At 44.4% G+C, this 23,368-nt stretch overlaps 1 protein-coding gene and 1 long non-coding RNA gene across 3 annotated transcripts in view; one reads left to right on the top strand and one right to left on the bottom strand.

The window, feature by feature from the left end:
* PARVA (parvin alpha) overlaps positions 1–23,368 on the bottom strand; it is a 178,022-nt gene that overhangs the window by 9,904 nt on the left and 144,750 nt on the right. For both annotated transcript variants that reach the window (XM_082476049.1, XM_082476048.1), the window contains 4 exons: positions 22,570–22,631; positions 21,804–21,872; positions 18,456–18,557; positions 17,630–17,702 (listed from right to left, as the gene is read on the bottom strand). In XM_082476049.1, the coding sequence (XP_082332175.1) occupies positions 17,630–17,702; positions 18,456–18,557; positions 21,804–21,872; positions 22,570–22,631 (306 nt within the window). The remainder of the gene's footprint in view (positions 1–17,629; positions 17,703–18,455; positions 18,558–21,803; positions 21,873–22,569; positions 22,632–23,368) is intronic.
* LOC309667525 overlaps positions 1–23,368 on the top strand; it is a 616,044-nt gene that overhangs the window by 545,304 nt on the left and 47,372 nt on the right. The window lies entirely within an intron of this gene.

Genomic DNA, 23,368 nt, shown 5'->3' with positions numbered 1-23,368 from the left:
GTTTTCTCTATACAGAATCATGATATCTGCATATAATGACAATTTTACCTTTTCCCTTCCAATTTGGATACCTTTTATTTCTTTTTCTCATCTGATTGCTGTGGCTGGCTTTGCCTTTGCTGGTTTTGGTATCAGGATGATGGTGGCTTCATAGAATGTCTTTGGGAGTGTTCCCTCCTCTTCAATTTTTTGGAAGAGTTTGAGAAGGATCGGTAAAAGTTCTTTGTATGTTTGGTAGAATTCGCCTGTGAAGCCATCTGGTCATCTACTTCATCTCTAGTGATCAGTCTGTTCAAATTATCTGTTTCTTCTTGATTCAATTTTCGTGGGCTGTATGTTTCTAGAAACTTGTCCATTTCTTCTAGGTTGTCGAATTTGTTGGCATATAATTGTTCATAGTATTCTCTTATGGTTTTCTGTATTTCTGTGGTATGGGTTGTTATGTCTCCTTTTTCATTTCTTATTTTGTTTATTTTGGTTCTCTCTCTTTTCTTCTTGGTGAGGCCTGGCTAGAGGTTTGTCAATCTTGTTTACCCTTTCAAAGAACCAGCTCTTGGTTTTATTGCTTTTTTTCCTATTGTTTTTTAAAATTTAATTTTTATTGGAGTATAGTTGATTTGCAGTGTTGTGTTACTTTCTGCTATACAGCAAAGTGAATCAGTTATACATATACATATATCCACTCTTTCTAAAATTCTTTTCCCATGTAGGTCATTACAGAGTATTGAGAAGAATTCCCCATGCTATACAGTAGGTCTTTTAGTTATCTACTTTATATATAGTAGTGTGTATATGTCAATTCCAATCTCCCAGTTTATCCCTCCCCTCCTTTCCCCCCCACCCCGGTAACCATAAATTTGTTTTCTACATCTGTGACTCTATTTCTGTGTTGTAAATAGGTTCATTTGTAACATTTTTTTAGATTCCACATATAAGCGATATATGATATTTGTTTTTCTCTGTCTGACTTACTTCACTCAGTATGAGAATCTCTAGGTCCATCCATGTTGCTGCAAATGACATTCTTTCATTCTTTTTTATGGCTGAGTAATATTCCATTGTATGTATGTGTGTGTATATATATATATACACACACACACACCCCACATCTTCTTTATCCATTCCTCTGTCGATGGACATTTAGGTTGCTTCCACGTCCTGGCTATTGTAAATTGTGCTGCAATGAACATAGGGGTGCATGTATCTTTTTGAATTATGGTTTTATCTGGGTATATGTCCAGGAGTGGGATTGCAGAATCATATGGTAGTTCTATTTTTAGTTTTTTAAGGAGCCTCCATACTGTTCTCCATAATAGTTGTACCAATTACATTCCCACCAACAGTGTAGGAGGGTTCCCTTTTCTCCACATTCTCTCTAGCATTTACTATTTGTAGATTTTTTTTAAACATTGCTTCCATTCCTAAATGTATCCACTTTTTTTTTTTTAAACCCCACATTTATTTATTTATTTATTTTTGGCTGTGTTGGGTCTTCATTTCTGTGCGAGGGCTTTCTCTGGTTGTGGCAAGCGGGGGCCACTCTTCATCATGGTGCGCGGGCCTCTCACTGTTGCGGCCTCTCTTGTTGCGGAGCACAGGCTCCAGACACGCAGGCTCAGTAGTTGTGGCTCACAGGCCTAGTTGCTCCATGGCATGTGGGATCTTCCCAGACCAGGGATTGAACCCGTGTGGCCTGCATTGGCAGGCAGACTCTCAACCACTGTGCCACCAGGGAAGCCCCTGTAGATTTTTTTGATGATGGTCATTCTGACCACTGTGAGGTGATACCTCATTGTAGTTTTGATGGGCATTTCTCTAATAATTAGTGATGTTGAGCATCTTTTCATGTGCTTTTTGGCCATCTGTATGTCTTCTTTGGAGAAACGTCTATTTAGATCTTCTGCCCACTTTATGATTGGGTTTTTTGGGTTTTTTGGATATTGAGCTGCTTGAGCTGTTTGTATATTTTGGAGATTAATCCCTTGTCAGTTGCTTCCTTTGCAAATATTTTCTCCCATTCTGTGGGTTGTCTTTTCGTGTTTATGGTTTACTTTGCTGTGCAAAACCTTTTAAGTTTAATTAGGTCCCATTTGTTTATCTTTGTTTTAATTATCATTACAAGGTGGATCAAAAAAAATCCTGCTGTGATTTATGTCAGAGAATGTCTATTGTTTTTTTAATCTCTATTTTATTTATTTGCTCTCTGATCTTTATTATTTCCTTCCTTCTGCTGACTTTAGGTTTTGTTTGTTCTTCTTTTTCTAATTCTTTTAAGTGTAGGTTAGGTTTTTACTTGATTTTTCTTGTTTTCTGAGAAAGGCGTGTGTCGCTATGAACTTTCCTCTGAGAACTGCTCTTGCTGCATCCCAAAGATTTTGTATGGTGTGTTTTCACTGTCATTTGTCTCAAGGTATTTTTAAATTTCCTTTTTGATTTCATCGTTGATCCAGTGGTTTTTTAGTAGTACGTTGTTTAATCTCCATGTAATCATTTTTTTCTCATTTCTTTTTCTGTGGTTGATTTCTAGTTTCATGCTGGTGTGGTCAGAAAAGATGTTTGAGATAATTTCTATACTCTTAAATTTGTTGAGGCTTGTTTTGTACCCTAGTATGTGGTCAATCCTAGAGAATGTTCCATGTGCACTTGAAAAGAATGTGTATTCTGATTTTTTGGATGTAATGTTCTGAAAATATCAATTATGTATAACTGTTCTACTGTATCATTTAAGATCTGTTACCTTATTAATTTTCTGTCTAGAAGATCTGTCCATTGATGTGAGTGGGGTGTTAAAGTCTCCTACTATTATTATATTACTGTCATTTTCTCTCTTTATGTCTGTTAGTATTTGTTTTATGTATTTGGGTGCTCCTATATTAGGTGCATGTATGTTGACAAGTATACAATCCTCTTCCTGTATTGATTCTTTTATCATTATACAGTGTCCTTTATCTTTCTTTATGGCCTATGTTTTAAAGTCATTTTGTCTGATATGAGAATTGTAACCTGTTTTTTCATTCCCGTTTGCTTGAAATATCTTTTTCCATCCCCTCACTTTCAATCTATATATATCCTTTGCCCTGAAGTGGGTCTCTTGTAGGCAGCATATTGTAGGCTCTTTTTAAAAAAAAATCCACTCTGCTACTCTGTGTGTTTTGATTGGAGCATTGTGTCCATTGACATTTAAGGTAATTATTGATAGATATCTATTTATTGCCATTTTAACATTTTTTTCCCATTGATTTTTTTTTTATTAATTTATTTATGGCTGTTTTGGGTCTTCATTTCTGTGCGAGGGCTTTCTCTAGTTGCGGCAAGCAGGGGCCACCCTTCATTGCGGTGTGCAGGCCTCTCACTATCGCGGCCTCCCCTGTTGCGGAGCACAGGCTCCAGACACGCAGGCTCAGTACCTGTGGCTCACGGGCCCAGTTGCTCCGCGGCATGTGGGATCCTCCCAGACCAGGGCTCGAACCCGTGTCCCCTGCATTGGCAGGCAGATTCTCAACCACTGCGCCACCAGGGAAGCCCCCCCATTGATTTTATATTTCTTCTTTGTCCCTTTCTTTTTGTGGTTTGATGATTTTCTTTTGTATTATACTTATGTTCTCTTTTTTTTTTTTTTTTTGTGAATCTATTGTATGTTTTTGATTTGTGGTTAGCCTGTTTTTCAAGAATGTTAACCCCATCCTGTATCTACTCGCCTTAGACTGGTAGTCATATAGGCTCAAACACATTCTAGGAAATGAAAAAAAAAAGCTACATGTTCTTCCTCCGCCACATTTCATGACTTTGATGTCCTCTTTTACGTCTTCATGTTCATCCTTTTGCTGTTCATTGTGGTTATCATCACTTTCACAGACATTTTTTGATTTTTTAAAAAATCTGTGTACTCGCTTATTTAGGTGCTTTGTTTTCCAATTGTGATTTTCTCTTTCCTATATATTCTTACTTCTTTTCTATTTATAGGAGACCTTTCAATATTTCCTTTAGGATAGGTTTAGTATTGCTGTATTCTTTTAGTTTTTGCTTTTCTGAGAAATTCTTTATCTCTCCTTCTATTCTAAATGATAATTTTGCTGGGTAGAGTATCCTAGGTTGCAGATTTTTCCCTTTCTGGACTTTGAATATATTTTTTCCACTCCCTTCTAGCCTGCAACGTTTCTGTAGAGAAGTCAGCTGATAGCCTTATGTTCACTTGTAATGAACTCCGTGTTTTTCTTGCTGCTGTTAGAACCCTCTCTATAACTTTTGCCATTTTTATTATAATATGTTTCAGTGTAGGTCTGTTTGGGTTTACCTTGTTTGGGACCCTCTGTGCTTCCTGTACCTGGATATGTTTCCTTCTTTAGGTTTGGGAAGTTTTCAGCCATAATATCCTCAAATACATTTTCAACCCCCTTTTCTCTTTCTTCCCCTTCTATAATCCTTAGCATACATAGATTGGCATACTTTATATTATCCCATAGGTCTCTTATATTGCTTTCATTTTTTAAAAAATTGGTCTTTCTGCCTGCTGTCCTGTGTGATTTTCATTATTCTATCTTCCAGGTCACTTATTTGTTCTTCTGCATTATTTATTCTGCTATTCATTGCCTTTAGTCCAGTTTTTGTCTTGGCAAATGAGTTTTCTAATTTTTCTTAGTTCCTCTTTACAGTTTCTAGTTCCTTTCTACAGTACTTTGCATTTCTGTTGATAGCCTTTCCTAATTCCTTCAGTATTTTCTTTATCTCCTTTTCAAAATTGGTGTCTATTAGGCTGAAGGGATCTGTTTCATTGTTTGTTCTTTCAGGGGAATTCTCTTGGTCTTTTAACTGGGAGTGGTTCCTCTGCTTCTTCATTTTACTTATACTTCTCTTATTCTGTGAGTTTAGGAGAAATAATTATCTACTGAGGTCTTGGAGGGCTATTTATATGTGGAAGTGCCCCTGTGTAGCTTGTGTGGGTTTAGTATTTTTGGTGCAAGGGCTGTTTTTAGTATGGATGCCTGTCACCTCTTTCCTCAGTGTGTGCTGGCCGTTATCCCCTTAATAGGGAGTGTGTAGATGCAGCAGCTGGTGCCCAGTCATGGGGTTCTCAGCAGTGGTGGTGGCTCATGCATGTCCCCAGAGCATGTGATGGGAATGGAAGCAGTTCACAACCGCTCCTGAAATGGGGCAGCGGCAGTGGCAGCTTGTGACTGCTCCTGGAGCTCCTGTAGGCAGTGTCCTGCCACCTGAGAGCACATGTAGGGAAAAAGAGTGTAATGGTGGGTCCCACCCCTTCCCTTGCATGCCACCCGCACAATGGCTCCTTGCCTCTAAGGTGGCCCAGGCTTCCTCTGCATACACACTCAGGTGTGGTTGCACCAGACTCCAGCCCCTTCAGGCTGTTTCCATGCAGCCCATCCCAATCCTCTCCCCAGGTCTGATCTCCAAAGCCCGAGCTTCTGCACCCAGCCCACGCTTGCCCTGGCAGATGCACTGGGGAGAGGAGAGCAGTGGCACTGACCATCTGTGCATGTCTCTCTGCATTCTTTCTGCTGCAAACTGGTTCTTGCGTTCTCTTCCAAGGCTCTGAAGCTCTGTCCTGGCTGATGTCCCTACTGGTGAGGGGACTTCCCAGGGTGCAGGAAGCTTTCCTCTTTCAGAGCTCCCTCCCAGGGGTGCAGGTCCCATTCGGATTCCTTTCTTTTTTTTCTCTTGCTTTTTTCTTTTGTTCTACCCGGTTACATGGAGATTTTCTTGCCCTTTCAGAGGTCAGAGGTCTTCTGCCAGCCTTTGGTAGATATTCTGTGAGAATCATTCCACATGTAGATGTACTTTTGATGTATTTGTGGCAAGAGGTGAGCTTCACATCCGACTACTCCACCATCTTGATTGCTCCTTTCTGCTCTATGTCTTTCTTTCTTTCTTTTTTCTTTCTTTCCTTTCTTTCTTTCTTTCTCTCTCTCTTTCCTTCCTTCCTTCCTTTCCCTCCCTCCCTCCCTCCCTCCTTCTTTCCTTCCTTTATGGCTGCGTTGGGTCTTCGTTGCTGCGTGTGGGCTTTCTCTAGCTGTGGCGAGCGGGGTCTACTCTTCGTTGGGGTGCGCAACCTTCTCACTGCAGTGGCTTCTCTTGTTGCGGAGTACGGGCTCTAGGCGTGCGGGCTTCAGTAGTTGTGGCACATGGGCTCAGTAGTTGTGGCTTGCGGGCTCTAGAGCGCAGACTCAGTAGTTGTGGCTTTGTTGCTCCACGGCATGTGGGATCTTCCCAGACCAGGGCTCGAACCCGTGTCCCTTGCATTGGCAGGTGGGTTCTTAACCACTGCACCACCAGGGAAGCCCTGCCCTATGTCTTGATTGGAGCATTTAGTCTATTACCATTTAAAGTGATTATTGATAGGTATGTACTTACTGCCATTTTGTTACTTGTTTTCTGGCTGTTTCTGTAGTTCTTCTCTGTTCTTTTCTTCTTTTAGTTTCTTCCCTTTTGGTTTGATGATTTTCTTTAGTGGTATGCTTGTGTTCCTTTCTATCTAGCTTTTGTGTATCTATTGTAGGTTTTTGATTTGTGGTTACTATGGGGTTCATATATGTTGACTTATAACTATGTGTAACTGACAGTCAAAGTTCAAACACATTCTAAAAGATCTACATTTTTTTACTCCCCTCCCCAACATTTTGTGTTTTTGATGTCCTATTTTACATCTTCATGTGTATTCCTTCACTGTTTGTTGCAGTTAAAATTGATTTTACAATTTTTTTGGTCTTAATCTTCATGTTAGCTTATTTAATTGGTTGATCCTCATCCTTTACTATATACTTGCTTTACTAGTGGGATTTTTCCTTTCCTATACTTACTTCTTGTATTAGCCTTCTATTTTCCACTTAGAGAAGACTCTTTAACATTTCTTTTAGGATCATATTAGTATTGATGAACTCTTTAGTTTTGCTTGCCTGAGAAGTTCTGTATCTCTCCTTCAATTCTAAATGATAATTTTGCTGGGTAGAGTATCCTGGGTTGCAGGTTTTTCCCTTTCAGCACTTTAAATATAGCATACCACTCCCTTTTGGCCTGCAAAGTTTCTGCAGAAAAATCAGCTGATAGCCTTATGGGTGTTCCCTGATATATATGACTCTGTTTTCTTTCTTGCTGCCTTTAGAATTCTCTCTTTAACTTTTGCCATTTTAATTATGATATGTCTTGGTGTGGGTCTGTTTGGGTTCATCTTGTTTGGGACCCTCTGTGCTTCCTGTACCTGGATATCTGTTTTCTTCTTCAGGTTCAGGAATTTTTCAGCCATAATTTCATCAAATACATTTTGGACACTTTTCTCCCTCTTCTCCATCTGGGACTCCCCATAATCTGATTCTTTTTTTTTTCATGCTTGATGTCCCAGAGGTCCCTTAAAGTGTTCTTATTTTTTTTTAATTTCTTTTTATTCTTGCTGTTATGACGGGGTGATTTCCATTATTCTATCTTGCAGATCACTTATACGTTCTTCTGTATTACCTAGTCTGCTGTTAATTCTTTCTAGCATGTTTTTCATTTCATTTATTGTATTCTTCAGTTCTGACTGGTTCTTTTTTATATTTTCTAGTTCTTTATTAAAATTCTCACTGTATTAATCTATTTTTTTCAGTAATCCAGTTAGCATTCTTATTACTAATGCTTTGAACTCTTTATCTGATAAATTATTTATTTTCATTTCATTGGTTGTTTTTCAGGGGTTTTCTCTTGTTCTTTCAATTGAAACAAATTCCTCTATCTTCTCCTTTTGCTTAACTTCCTCTGTCTCTATGAGATTAGGTGAAACAGTTACCTACTCTGGTCTTGAATGGGTGTCCTTGTATGGGAGTGACCCTATACAGTCTGCATGTGCCCAGTGGCTTTGGTGGGAGAGCTGGATCTGACATGAGCATGAGTCACATCTTCTCCCATGGTGTTCTGGCAGGTATCACATTGGTAGGAGGTGGGGCTGGAGATGAAGGGGCTAGATCCAGAGCTAGGTGTGAGCTGGGCCTTATGCTCTGCTCAGTGGCTGATATCACCCTATTTGAAGCAAGGTTGGGTCCCAAGTTGCTGAAGCAGAAGCCCTGAGGGTAGGGTCTGAACTGGCTCTGTTCCCCCTAAGTGTGTGCTCTCCCCCTCCCATCACTGGCACCCTCATCTCAGAGCAGAGCAGTGTTGGATTGGGCACTCAGTGTGGGTCTGTGTGTGGGCCATGGCAGTCCCAGCCCTAGCTAGGGTCTCAGACTGCTTCTAATGCGCTCCTCCATAAGCACCAGTAATGGGTTCTCCCACCCCTTTCAGATGCTGTTCTATGTCTGAGCCAGCTCCATGCCTCACAACTGAGCACTCCCCTTGGCCACAGCAGCCCTTGCCTTAGTGTGGAGCAGCATCATGGAGCAAGTGGGGCTGGAGCGGGTACTCCGCTCAGGCTGGGGCAGTTGTGGGAAACCGGTCAGAGTCCCAAGCAGTTTCAATCTGCTTCCTCTGCTTGTTTTGGGAGCTAGCAAGTGTGTGTGCTCTTCATGAGAAGAGTCTAGGTTTCTTACAGCCCTCCTATTAGTCCCACTGATTGTCAAACCTAAGGGAACTCGTCTACCTGGTGTTAGACCTCAGGGCTGGCATGCCCAATATGTGGCTCAAACTGCTCCCTCCCCAGGGAGATCTCTGTCCATGTAATCCCCCTCCTCTTCTGAGTCCCCTCCCAGGGGCACAGGTCCCTGATTGCTTCTCTTCCCTTCCTACCCGATTCTGTGTGGATCTTTCTTAGTGTTGGTTGTACAAGAGTCTTTCTGCCAATCTCCAGTTAATTTTCAGTGAAAATTACTCCACATGTAGATGTATTTTTGGCGTTCATGGGGGGAGGTGAGCTCTGAATCCTTCTACTCTGCCATCTTGATATGTCTCCTCTGTTTTAATTTTAACGCCCACTAAAGTTTGAAGTCCATCTTCACTACAATGGGTTAAAGGCATAAAGTCATTTAATGTCTCCGAATCAGTTTGCTCACTGGTAAAATTGGGTTTTATAAAAAACACCTGGAACATATGAAGGGCTCCCTAAATGGTAGTTTCCTTCCCACTTTCCCATCTTTGCCTAGTAGCAGAGCTGTTATGTACAGCTGTTAAGTCTATGCACTGCACACCTCCAGGGGGGTACCATTCACAAAGATTAAGCCCTGCTCCTTGGCAAATCTGAGTTGCTTCTTCCTACAGGTGATCACCATGAGGTGGGCCTGGTGAAGTGGAGGGGGGACTACAGTCAGAGACACTGCTCTTATTGTCTGTTCTTTTCAAGAAAACCAATAGCCACACAGGTAGTTCCAGGTAGGCCAGTAGGTAGGCCATCTCAGCTAGGAGAAGAGCTTTGGATTCCTGGGAATGATCTGTGACTCCCTGCAATATAGAGCCTCTTTAAAACCCTGGGCTAATAAATTATGTGGTTAGCAAGTTAGCACTTCTCTGATCATTTCTCTGTGCTGGCCCAGAGTCCCTATCTGGGAGCAGGCAGTCAGGATGGTAGGGCACCTGGATATACAGTGAGAGCAGAGGCTGTCTGGCTGGCTGGGGCCAAGGAAGAGACAAATCAGACCCAAGACCACTCTGAGGAGAAAATGGCCTCTGGGCAAGGGGAAAGGGCTCTAGGTTTGCTCCTCTCACTCAGTGGCATTGGTGACCATTCCCATCCATCAGAGGACCATCCGAAATGAGTTTGTGCAGAAGTCTAGGAGAAAGAGGAATTCTGCTAATGCAGAAACCCAGGCTTTACACAAGAGGACATGGCCCTGTGTGGCCATGCCCTCCATGGACCCATTTGGGCTACCCCAGCCTGTCTCATCCCAGTCTGAGGCCCCTCCCTTCTCTGAAGTCTCTCCAACCCCATCTTTGAGTTCCCTGACCAAGGTGGGAAGAAACCTGGTGGCTCAGGGCCACCAGCTTGTGGGGGCTGGAATAAGTTGGGTGGCCACAGGCTGCCTACTCAGGGTAAGCCCAGCCCCCAAGATGTCCATCATGTTCCAGCCTCCATTCCACCTCCAATGGATGTAGCTCATCCTCAGTCTCTGCCTTGTTCTCCTGTTTACTCCCTATTCCCCATTGAGACAGAATCCATCCTTTGCTATTGGTCATTTTCGTGGTGGCCTGCTACCCTATCTGGTGATTTTGCCATATTCTTTACATATTAAAATTTTTTCCTATGACAAGCATCCAGAAAAGTACATTCAACATATATATGTTCAGTTTTAAATACTTGTAAGGGAACCCTCACGTAACCACCACCCATGTCTCAGGTACGAACATTGTCAATACCCTAGAAACACCCCCTTCCTCTCTGCATTCAGGTCACAACCCTCTCTCACCCTTCAAAGATAACCACAATCCTCACTTTTATCGTGATCACTTCCTTGCTCTTCTTCATAGTTCCACCAGCAACACATGCACCTTTAAACAGCAGACTGTAGTTTTGTCTATTTTTACACTTTATATAAATACTCATACTATGCATATTATTTTGTGATTTTTTTTACTCAAAATTATGTTTATAGGATTCATCCTTTAAACAATTTCATTGAGGTATAATTTATTGTTTTATTGGGGTATAATTATTCTAGTATATTCTATCATTTTTCAAGAATGCTTCTCAATCTGTTATCTACTTCTGGTAAATATTCAGTGCCTTGAAATGCCTGTTTCTGATCATTTTGTCCAGTTTTACACTTGCTTTTTTTGCAGAGGATAATCACTGACCTCTTCATGCTACAGTAACTAGAAGTCTCTCACGTGATTTCTCAGTTCATTCTTTCTTATTGTTGCCATTGTGTAATAATCCATGGTATGAATATACTCCAATTTATTTAGCTTGTTCCCTGGGGATGCACTCTCCAGTTTAGTTTATCATGGATATTTTTGGACTAGGGTCCTAGTATATGGACATGCATACTTATGAGTAGAATTGCTGGTCATAGGGTATATTAGTTTTCTATTGTTGCTTTAACATATTACCACAAATTTGGTGGCTTAAAACAATCCAAATGTATTATCTTACAGTTCTAAATGTCATCAAAGTCCAAAATGGGTCTCACTGGGATAAAATCAAGGTATCAGCAGGGTTGTGTTCGCTTCTGGAGACACTAGGGGAGAATCTGTTTTCTTGCTTTTCCTAGCTTCTAGGGGCTACCAGCATTCTTTGGCTCATGGCCCCCTTTCATCTTCAAAGCCATCAATGGCTGGTTGAATCTTTCTCATGCTACATCATTCTGATGAGTCTTCTGCTTCCCTCTTCTCTTGTGATTACACTGGAACCACCCAGATGATCCAAGGTAATCTCTCTAGCTCAAGATCCTCAACTTAATCACATCTGTAAAGTCCCTTTTACCATGTAAGGTATTAACAGGTCCCAGGGATTAGGATGTGGACATTTTGGGGGAGGCCATCATTCTGCATGTAATACCACAGTGGTATTACAAATATTAAATGTATTGATAAGGACAAACAGAAACAGCAGTTTTTGTACATCCTTGTGTGTTAATACTTGATATTATCAGAGTTTAAAATTTTTGCCACTGGTCTGTACACTATCCCTAAGGGAATGGGGAAGGGAAGTTGAACCATTTCCCATATTTCCAGCCACTGACCAAATCATTCCACAAATAGTACTGATCATCTACAACTAAGCTGCCTTCACCTGCCTGGATTTTCAGCATTGTTTTAAGTAGCTTGGTCCCAGCTATTTGACTCCTTGTATTTTAGATATTCCATCAGCCTGCTGGCTGTCTTACATGCAGACTTCATTCCTGCCTTGTAGTAAGTTTCTTCTAGTCCCCACCTGTCTGTTGTGCTGGGGTCTTATCCATACTCAATGATGAGTCTACTTGAATGATGATAACAGGGTAGGCATGTGCATTTGAAGACACATGGTATGACACCCTAAATAGAAAGCCACCAGCTTCATGCCAATATGTCAACTGCTCCACTGGCCATGAACTTGCTGCTAACACTTGGCTTACACTAATTGGGGTACTAAAAGGTTATGAAGCCTAGGCAGCAAAAGTCATCTGAGATGGAAACCCAAAGTTTCCAGGGGATTTCAAGGTGTAACAGAGCTTTGCGTGTCAAACAGCATGGCAGAGGATGCATTTTCCTGACCTTAAAAACATTTGCCATGAAAAATGCCTCTACCACATCCAGTTTGATGTTGAAAGGAATTACCCAGATTAGCCCCTTTTGAAAGTCTGCAGCATTTACTACTGAATTTCACCTCCCAGTTAGAAGCAGAGAAACAAGAATGCTGGGGTATACCTCTCACCAAGTATGGTCTCACAAAATACCATCTCAATTCTCCTTTACGCCCTGGAAATTTTCAGCATGGGCATGGTGCCCAGTATAATAGCAAATAAAACAGATGTGTTTTTCCATTCATATTGGTCAGGAAATTTCATATTAAGCAGTTTAATATTTATACAAGAAATGTCATCTATATACTGAAATATCCCTATAAATTAATTGATATTGGGAAAACTGTCTTAAGGGAAATAAATGCTTGAAAACTGAAGTATCAGAAGAAGTACTTCCAATCTGTAACCAGGAAGTTTCATATTAAGCAGTTCAAGAAAACAGACACAGAAATGCTGGCCGGATTATCCTGCTATGTTTCTCCTACCCAGAAGCAGGGTGCTTATCAGCTGGCCACAGGACACTCAGGGTCTACTTCTAAAGGCATTAGGATGGCCACAGTGCCCTTGCAGGGAGACAACCCCGTGAGGGACAGCAGCCTTGCTAGAGGTCCTCCTCTGGCAGTGGCCAGGTGCTTAGAACAAGGTGATAATAAATGACACTAAGGGATTGGCTTTTGTTGACCAGAGCTGATAGTTACTGAGGTCTGGAAAGAGTCATGAGACAGGGACCAACCAATGTCTTCACAATTGACCTCTCTCCTCCAGTCTTCCTGCTTTCTTCTCCAGCTTCATGAGTAAAGGCATTCCCACAAGATATTGTCCCTAACCCTTCCCTTTTCTCTACATGCTTTCCTGTTATACACCAAGAGAGAATGGAACAAGTGGAAGACTTGCAGTGATATAACCACAGCCCTGATCTTCTACCCGAACTCCAGTTCCGCTTGTGTCAATGCCTAGGTGTCAACCTCAAGGTTTCCAAAGCTGACACTCTTATGTCCCCTCCCAAGCTTGTTTTTCCTCCTAGGTTCCCCAGTACTGCTGATGGCGCTCCACATCTAAATATCTGTTCTTCACACTGCCTTCCAAGTCATCTCTCTGGAATAGAGCTCAGATCACATCACTCACCTGCTCAAGAAACTTCCATGACTCCTACTGCCTACAGAATCAAGTCCAAACTTGCTGCCTTGGCATCAAGTCCCTCCAGGACTTGCTTCACTGTAATCAACTATTATTCAATTCATACTCTTAATATTCCAGCCAAATAGGTAACTGCTATATACTCATTATTAGGTGTCAGGTGCTGTGCATCAGACATCATCACATTTAATCATATAATGTGCATGTCCCTAGGATTTCCACTTTTATAGACATGAAAAATACGACCAGTAAGTTGCCCAAGGCTGGTGGGGTAGGGACTGGACCAAGGTCTGTCATGGCTTAGCCACATGCTTGGCTGTCTCATAAGCTAAGCCCTTCCCCATTCCCCAGGCAGGACATTTGCTCACATGGCCATCCTGTCTGGGATGCTTACTCCTCTATCCTAATGTCTAAATACAAAAGCCCTGGGGGAGAGGAGACAAGATGGAGGAGTAGAAGAACATGAGCTCACCTCCTCTTATGGAAACACCAAAATCACAACTAACTGATGAATAACCACCAACAAAACAATGTTGGAACGTACCAAAAAAGATACCCTACATCCAAAGACAAAGAAGAAGACACAATGAGATGGTAAGAGGGGCGTAATCATGATAAAAACAAATCCCATACATGCTGGGTGGGTGACCCACAAACTGGAAAATAATTATATAACAGAGGTTCTCCTACAGGAGTGAAAGTTCTGAGCCTCACATCAGGCTCCCCAGCCTGGGGGTCTGGCAATAGGAGGAGGAGCCCCCAAGGACTCTAGCTTTGAAGGCCAGCAGGGTTTGATCACAGGAATTCCACAGGACTGGGAGAAACAGAAATTCCACTCACTCTTGGAGGGTGCACACAGGGTCTCGAGTGCACCAGGACCCAGGGTAAAAAGCAGTGACTACATTAAGAGACTGGGCCAGACTTACCTGCTAGTATTGGAGGGTCTCCTGCGGAGGTGGGGGATGGCTGTGGCTCACTGTGGGGACAAGGACACTAGTGGCGGCAGTTCTGGGGAGTACTCATTGGCGTGAGCCCTCTTGGAGGACACCATTTTCTCACCAAGACCTGGCCCCACCCAACAGCCTCTAGGCTCCAGCGCTGGGACGACTCAGGCCAAACAACCAACAGGGTGGGAACACAGCCCCACCCATCAGCAGACAGGCTGCTTAAAGTCTTCCTGAGTAGACGGCTGCCCAATAAACACACCCCTGACACAGCCCTCCCCACCAGAGGGACAAGACCCAGCTCCACCCACCAGTGGGCAGGTACCAGTCCCTCCCACCAGGAAGCCTGCAGAAGCCTCTTAGACAGCCTCATTCATCAGGGGGCAGGCAGCAGAAGCAAGAAATACAACCCTGCATCCTGCAGAACAGAAATTGCAATCACAGAAAGTTAGACAAAATGAGAGGGCAGGGGAATACATCCCAGATGAAGGAAAAAGATAAAACCCCAGAAGAATAACTAGTGAAGTAGAGATACACAATCTACCTGAAAAAGAATTCAGAGTAATGATAGTAAAGATGATCCAAGATCTCGGAAAAAGAATGGTGGCACAGATCAAGACCGTATAAGATGTGTTTAACAAAGACCTAGAAGAACTAAAGAACAAAGAAACAGCTGAACAATACAGTAAGTGAAATAAAGAATACACTAGAAGGAATCAATAGCAGAATAACTGAGGCAGAAGAACAGATAAGTGACCTGGGAGACAGAATGGTGGAAATCACTGCCATGGAACAGAATAAAGAAAAAAGAGTGAAAAGGAATGAGGACAGTCTAAGAGACCTCTGGGACAACATTAAATGCAGCAACATTCACATTATAGGGGTCTCAGAAGGAGAAGAGACAGAGAGAAAGGGCCTGAGAAAATATTTGAAGAGATAATAGCTGAAAACTTCCCTAACATGGGAGAGGAAACAGTAACCCAAGTCCAGGAAGCACACAGAGTCCCAGGCAGGATAAACCCAAGGAGGAACACACTGAGACACATAGTAATCAAACTGACAAAAATTAAAGACAAAAAATATTAAAAGCAATAAGGGAAAAGCAGCAAATAATGTACAAGGGAACTCCCATAAGGTTATCAGCTGATTTCTCGGCAGAAACTCTGCAGGCCAGAATGGAGTGGCATGATGTATTTATCAGGCTCCCTAACTTCAGACTATACTACAAAGCTACAGTCATCAAAACAGTGGGGTACTGGCACAAAAACAGACATATAGATCAATGGAACAGGATAGAAAGCCCAGAAATAAACCCATGCACCTATGGTTAATTAATCTATGACAAAGGAGGCAAGACTATACAATGGAGAAAAGACAATCTCTTCAATAAATGATGCTGGGAAAACTGGACAGCTACATGTAAAAAAATGAAATTAGAACATTCCTTAACACCATACACAAAAATAAACTCAAAATGGACTAAAGATCTAAATTTAAGACCGGATATTATAAAACTCTTAGAGGAAAATATAGGCAGAATGCTCTTTGACATAAATCGCAGCAATATCTTTTTTGATCTGCCTCCTAGAGTAATGGAAATAAAAACAAAAATAAACAAATGGGACCTAATTAAACTCAAAAGCTTTTGCATAGAAACAGAAACCATAAACAAAACGAAAAGACAAAGAAAAGACAAAGAATGGGAGAAAACATTTGCAAATGATGTGACCGACAAGGGATTAATCTTTAAAATTTACAATAGCTCATGTGGTTCAATATCAAAAAACAAACAAACAAACAACACAATCAAAACATGGGCAGAAGACCTAAATAGACATTTCTACAAAGAAGATGTACAGATGGCCAAGAGGCACATGAAAAGATGCTCAACATTGCTAATTATTAGAGAAATGCAAATCAAAACTACAACGAGATATCACCTCACACCAGTCAGAATGGCCATCATCAAAAAGTCTACAAACAATAAATGCTGGAGAGGGTGTGGAGAAAAGGGAACCCTTCTACACTGTTGGTGGGAATGTAACTTGGTACAGCCACTGTGGAGAACAGTGTTCCTTAAGAAACAGAGGTTCCTTAAGAAACTAAAACTAGAGCTACCACATGATCCAGCAATCCCACTCCTGGGCATAAATCTGGAGAAAAACATGGTTCAAAAGGATACATGTACCCCAATGTTCACTGCAGCACTGTTTACAATAGCCAAGACCTGGAAGCAACCTAAATGTCCATCGACAGATGAATGGATAAAGAAGATGTGGTACATATATACAATGGAATATTACTCAGCCACTAAAAAGAATGAAATAATGCCATTTGCAGCAACATGGATGGACCTGGAGACTATACTAAGTGAAGTAAGTCAGACAGAGAAAGACAAATATCATATGATGTCACTCATATGTGGAATCTAAAAAAAAATTATACAAATGAACTTATTTACAAAACAGAAACAGACCCACAGACTTAGAGAATGAACTTATGGTTACCAGGGGGAAGGGTGGAGGGAAGGGATAGATTGGGAGTTTGGGATTGACATGTATACACTGCTATATTTAAAATAGATACCAAAGAAGGACCTACTGTATAGCATAGGGAACTCTGCTCAATATTCTGTAATAACCTAAATGGGAAAAGAATTTGAAAAAGAATAGATACATGTATATGTATAACAGAATCACTTTGCTGTACACCTGAAACTAACACAACATTGTTTATCAACTATACTCCAATATAAAAGAAAAAAGAAAAAGAAATACAAAAGCCCTACCTGATCCTTCCAGTTTAGCCCAAGTCTTACCATCTCCCCCTACAAATGCACACATTGCTTCAAGCACAAGCATGGGAGGGCTGCAGGAGCATTTTGCTCCTTTTGTATTTTTTCAGCCTTAACATTTGCAACCTAAACCTGACAAATCAAACCTTGTCCTTGGGCAGAGTTGGAGCGAGCAAAGGGCAGAAAAGGGAATTATTCTCAGAGTAGAGCTGCCTGTGATGACCCCTGCATCTTCCCCCTGCCTACCTGGAAGATAGTTCTTGGGCAGGTCAGCACCCTGTCCAGGCACAGAAGAACCTGGAAACCAGGCCAGGACAGTTCTTGCAGCAGCACCTCTGCTCTGTGACACGTCTGCATGGGCCCTTATCCCTATGACCCCATGTGTGGGATTTCAGGTTCTTTTTATTTTCCCTGAGGCTGTGCGATCTGCAGCTCGCAAAGGATGCCCAGGACTGAGCAGCTGCACCCTGTCCCACCTTCCCCTGCAAATGGCAGAGAAGGCTTCAGAAAAGATAGTCTTCCCTCTGGTATCAAACATGAGCCTTGCTCTGTGCCCTGAAAACTTGTGTGCAGGGGAGGGTCTTGCCATATTGTCACCAACCCAGGGAAGAGCAAAGTACCTTCTGGCCGTGGTTTTGGCTTTTCCAATCCTCCGTCTTGCATGAGCTCAAAGGCAAAGGAGACGTTCAAGACCTGGAGAGAGAAAGGCAGTGCGTGAGGTGCTGCGCACTCATTCCTGGACCCTTGGGGCTCCCCGTGACCTGTCCCTGGAAAGTGAAGGAACCAGCACTGTAGCCAGCGGGGCAGGGGCTGAGCTAAAATGAGGCCATTTTTTGAAGGACAAATGAGGCTGCCAAACTGGGCCGGCCACGCGGAGTGTGAGCCAGGCCCGGCCTGCTGTTGGTGAAGCACTCCCAGAGGAGTTAAACATCCTCTCCCTGTCTTACTGTGTTCTTGTGTCACTGCCAGGACTGTAAACTCAGGGACATAAGTGCCCACAGTTGAAAGGATCAGACAGCAAGACATGTTCAAGACGCAGAGAAGAGTTTCTGCTTGGGGCCAAATGCCCCTTGTCGAGCGGGTGGGCTGGGGCAGCCTGTGAGAGGCATCAGAAATCGGCTGAGTGCCGGCCTCAGGTCTGCCCAGCCTTGCAGCCACCTTCCCTGTCACCTCTGGGGAGAGAGGAGGCTGGGCTGTGGCCCCAGGCAGGAGCATACGGCTAGGGGACCAAGGTGCAGGAGAGGGAAAGCTGTTCAGAGTGCTCGGTGGCCTGTAGGTAGCTGCGTCCCAGCTCAGCTGTGCATCACAATGGGCCCCCCATCCAACCACTGAAGACTCTGGGCAGATGGGAAGCCGCCGCCTTTTCCCCAGATGGCCCCAGCAGAGGTGTGGGAGGATGGGTCGGGCATGTGGGCTGGGGCCTCCCGTGATGTCACCTCCCCTAACCTTCTGTTCAAAGCTGTCCGGGGTCAGGAAGAAGCTGTGCAGGGGCACGAAGTAGCCCTCCAGGAGCCCCATGAGCAGCACCAGGTACACCCCATCTGCAAACTGGAAGGAGAGAGACAGGTGAAGGCACTGGGCCCCTGAGCGCCCCAGCCCAGGCCCTTCCAGGGGCACATCAGCTTCCGTGTTGACCCCCGCAAAGGGTATATCCCCAGGCAGGCTGCTGGCAGCGGGTGAGGGGCAGTAGCCCAAGGCAGGAAGGTCTGCTCTGCAGCAGGCCTGCCCCATGTCTGGCTGGTCCAGCACAGAAGCCACAAGCCCATGGTCCTGATCTCAATTGGTCCAGTATTTATTGAGCACCGACCATGTACCAAGCCCTGATCTGGCACAGGGACCACAGAGGTGGGTCAGGTGTGGCCCCTGCCCTGGAGGAACTCATGGTACAGTGGCGAGACTGTTGTGGAGGAAATGCAGCCGCTGCTCTGATGGAGGGAAGCATGTTGGCCTGCATGAGACTGACAAAGGTCACTCATCCCGCTTAAGGCAACAGGGAAGGCTTCTGGAGGAGGCGCTGCCTGGGTGGAGACATGAGGGATGAGCAGGAGTTAGCTAGGGAGGGCAGAGGGAGGAGGGAAAGGGGATGTCCAAGGCCAACGGCATGAGGCTACTAGGGTGATTTCTGCTTTATGAACAGAGAAAGATCTAGTGTCATACCGGCCTGGGCATTCTCCCCTCTCACCCTCGCCTTATTACTGCTTGAGAGGCAGCATAGTATAGCTGTTAGGAACGTGTGCTCTGGAGCTGGCCTCTAGCTCTACAACTTATTAACTGAGTGACTTGAGCAAGTTACAGAGCTTCTCTGTGCCTCATTTTTCTCACCTGTAAAATGGGGACAATGATAGTACAGTATCTAATTCATAGGGTTATCATGCGGCCTAAACCAGTAAATATGTGTAAGGTGCCTAGAACACTGCTTGGTGTGTAGGCAACACTTAACACATACTAACTACTTCTATTTCTATCTGGGAAAACAACAAAGCAGTCAGGATACGATGTACTGGCTCTTGCTGACAAAGCACAACTGTGTGCTCAGGACCATGGCAAGAGGCTTAGAGCTGGTCCCTTCCATCAAGGACAGTAGAGGCCAGATCAACTGAGAACCTGGTCTGAGGAACAACAGCTGCCTAGGCCAAGCAGAGGGGTGCAGGCCTTCTGCTCAAGAGAGGGGAAGGTATGTGTGCGCTGGGCAATCGAGGCAGGCTTTGCAGAGACAGTGGGCACCTGTGGGATGAGGGAAATTTGAAAGGAGTAGGTGTTCTGGGTATGGAGAATGGCCTGAGCAAAGTTACAGAGGTCAGATGCATATCTGATATTCTAGAACCTTGCAAAGGAGGCAGGGCCATCAAATATTTGTATAAACAACAGTTACTAGAGTTCACAAGAGGCCAAAGTTCTTGGAATCATCTTAGGAAACTTTAAAAATACTAGACGGAATTAGTATTCCGTCTGGGCTGGGCCCAGTGTCTGAGCTCTGCTGGGTGACTGATTGGTGGGCCTGTGACTCAACCTTGGTTATGGGCAAACAACCTGGAGCACGAACTTGACGTAGAAGCAGCTTCCTCCCTGTTTCCATCCATCTGGCTGGTAGGGCCTGAGCATGACTCATCCCAGGCCACCCCAGGGTGGACAATGGGAAATAGACCCCAGCAACGGTGTCAAAATCAAGGCCCGCCCATGGAACCAGTTAACTGGGCCTAATTCTGGCTGTGGCTGGAATGGATTGAGAATGAAAGAAACTAATCTGTCAACTCAGGGGAGCACCTTGGGTTAGGGTCAGGGTTACTCACAGCTGTGAGTACCACTGACCTAGACTGCTCCCACCCCTGACTGCTGGTTCCAATGACTTGGTGGTAAAACTCGCAGATAGACACCAGATATGCTCGGCAGAGACCCCTTCCCTGCCCATGGGGAAGGGAGAGCTCATTCCAGCCCTCTCCAGGAATCACTGCTTCTGCAGCGCGTTCCCTGTCTCCTGAAGAGCATATGAAGCTGCCTCCAGAGTCCAGACACACCCAGGCAGATCTCAGTCACAGACCCGGGCATTGCCTTTAAAAATAATAGAAGGTGCCCCTGTGTTCAAAAGAAAACCACACTTTAGAAGTTCATCGCGAATGAAAAGAGGTTGGGAAACAGGATACATTACACGGTCTTAAAAGTATCTCCTAATAAAGATTAGTTATTAATTATAAAGCGGGGGGTAGGGGGGAGGAGCTTTACAGTAGGGAAATCTGGGGGATGCCCACTTAGCCAAGTGATCAAAGTTACCACCACCAGGAACAGAAATGATGGAGAGAAGTGCCTGAGAAGGGACTTCCCTGGTGGCGCAGTGGTAAGAATCCACCTGCCAGTGCAGGGGACATGGGTTCGATCCCTGGTCCGGGAAGATGCCACATGCTGCGGAGCAACTAAGCCCGAGTGCCACAACTACTGAGCCTGCGCTCTAGAGCCCGCGAGCCACAACTACTGAAGCCCACGCGCCTAGAGCCTGTGCTCCGTAACAAGAGAAGCCACCGCAGTGAGAAGCCCATGCACCGCAACGAAGACCCAACACAGCCAAAAAAATATATATACTAAAAAAAAAAAATTGCCTGAGAAGAACACAGCATTGCCTCCATGGTACTGTTCCTGAACATGCATAACCTGGTTCTAATCATGAGGGAGAAAAACAGAGGCATTCTATGAACTAAATGGCCCACACTCTTCAAAAATGTCGATGTTATGCAAAGAGAGGCTGAGAATTTGTTCTCTATTAAAAAGAATCTAAAGAGACATGACAACTAAATGCATCAGGTGAGAATATGAGGACAACTGTATTTCTTTGAACCATGTGACACATTCAAGAGTAGTCAAATATCAGTGATTTCATATGGTTTAACCTAAATAGATTAACATATTGTATTGATGTTAAAACTGCCTGAATTTGATTACTATATTGTGATTCTCTAAGAGAATATACTTGTCCTTAAGAGATGTATGCTGAGGTATTTAGGGGTGGCGAGAGAGAAAAAACCCCAAATATGGCCAAATGTTAACAATTGGTATATGTGCGTGAAGAGTACATGGGGATTTATGATAATATTCTTGCAAATTTTCAAAATAAAATACTGGAAAGAATTCAGAGAAATTCCATGCAGTTCACCCCTCTGAGTGGAAGAGAATCCCCTCTCCCTTCCCCGGAAAAGCTCCAGGATCAGGGTGGAAAGCCCTCCTGGCAATGTGGCTGGGGCACTGGGAACAGTGGCTGTCCAGCGGGGCCTTGTCCCCCACCCTGCACACGGGGCCGTCACCCACCTGGGTTTCCAGTTCCGTGACCTCCAGGTTCAATTTATTCAGGTGCTTGTTCACGAAAGTAATGAGCGTCTAGAAGAAAAGCACAAGCCAGACATTGAGATGAAGACTCTCACCCTGGAGGCCGCCCCTGTGACTCAACCAGGACGACACAGGACGAGACCCAGCCAAGAGCGCTGGGCCCGGGATCACCGTGCCGAGCGGAGTGAGGCTAAGCAGCCTGTAAGGCTCTTGCGAAACTCCTTGAGTCCACAGGGAAGGCTGGCCCCCAGGACCGGCAGTCCCACGCACTGTGCGATTCCAATGGCCCGGTCCAGAACTGTGCAAGGAGCAGGCCGTGCTAAGAGGGCAGAGTGACAGGCGGAGTGTCCTAGCCAGGCTCAGGGGGCCAGAGGAGAAATGACCGCCTTGGGTCCCTCCTTCCAGTTCCCCTAGGTGCAGGTACCGGTGCCAGGGAGACACAGGGAGGTCTGTGCGAGGAGCAGGGATGGCGGGGTTCAGTGTGGGTGTGGAGACACGGGACTGAAGCCTCAGAAACCCCCAAGAGATGCTGTCATCCCAATGGGAGAAGAAAGGGACTGGATAAGGCATCCAGTGAAAACAAGACAGGTAACACGGACATCAAGCAGGAAAGCTCTGTGTTTGTGGTGGTCTGGTGATGACACCAGTTTCGGGAAGCTTGCAAACTGCAGGGGGTGGGTTTTCCTAATGTTTTTCTACATCTCGCTCCCCTCCCTCCCTCCCTCCCTCTCAGGCACCTCTTTCCCACCTTTTTCACCACGTTCAGCTTGTCTGGTGCGTGGTCAAACAAGGTGTCAAAGGCATCACGTTCTGAAAAAAGAGGAAGATGTAAAGTAGAGCCCAGAGCTGATGCCATCCCAGGTCCCAGCCACGAGGCTCTACAGGCCACATGGTCAGCTTCAGGTGGGAATTCTTCGGGGTATGACACTGTGCTGGGAAACTGGGTTTGGGCAGAGATTTGGGGGTTGATTCTTATCTTAGGGGCCTTTTTCTCTCTCTGTGTGTATATGTAAGTGTGTATCCACCCTCTACATCAGCCCTCTTTGAGCTGGGGTTGAGGAGCTCTGGCAGGCAGTCTGACTTGGAACTGGTCATTTCTCTTTACTACTTGTATTCTTTGATATCATGATTTAGTCATGATTCTAAAGTGTTTCTGAAGCTTTTTGGAAGCAGAATGTCATCCAAATATCAAATCACTCCCTAATTTTCAAAACCAACATGCCCAAGACATGCTTCCTGGCAGAGGGCAGATAAGCAGATTGGGAGCTACAGAGCCCCAGGACAGAAGGGGAGCTCCCCCTCTTGAGGGATCCAGTCACTTCAATCCTTTTAGCCTCACTTTCCTCTTCCATAAAATGCTCACTGGGTACTTCCCTGGCGGGCCAGTGGTTAAGACCCCGCGCTTCCATTGTGGAGGGCACAGGTTCGATTCCTGGTCAGGGAACTAGCATCCCTCATGCCAAGACGCGGCCAAAAATAATAATAAAAAAAAGGCCCACTGAACATGAACCTCCCCCAGGTGGGTTATGAGGATGAAAGACAAGAAA

Source organism: Balaenoptera physalus, assembly GCF_965194825.1.
Source record: "Balaenoptera physalus genome assembly, chromosome: 10".
Taxonomy (NCBI): Eukaryota; Metazoa; Chordata; class Mammalia; order Artiodactyla; family Balaenopteridae; genus Balaenoptera; species Balaenoptera physalus.
This window is presented reverse-complemented; position numbering and strand designations above follow the sequence as displayed.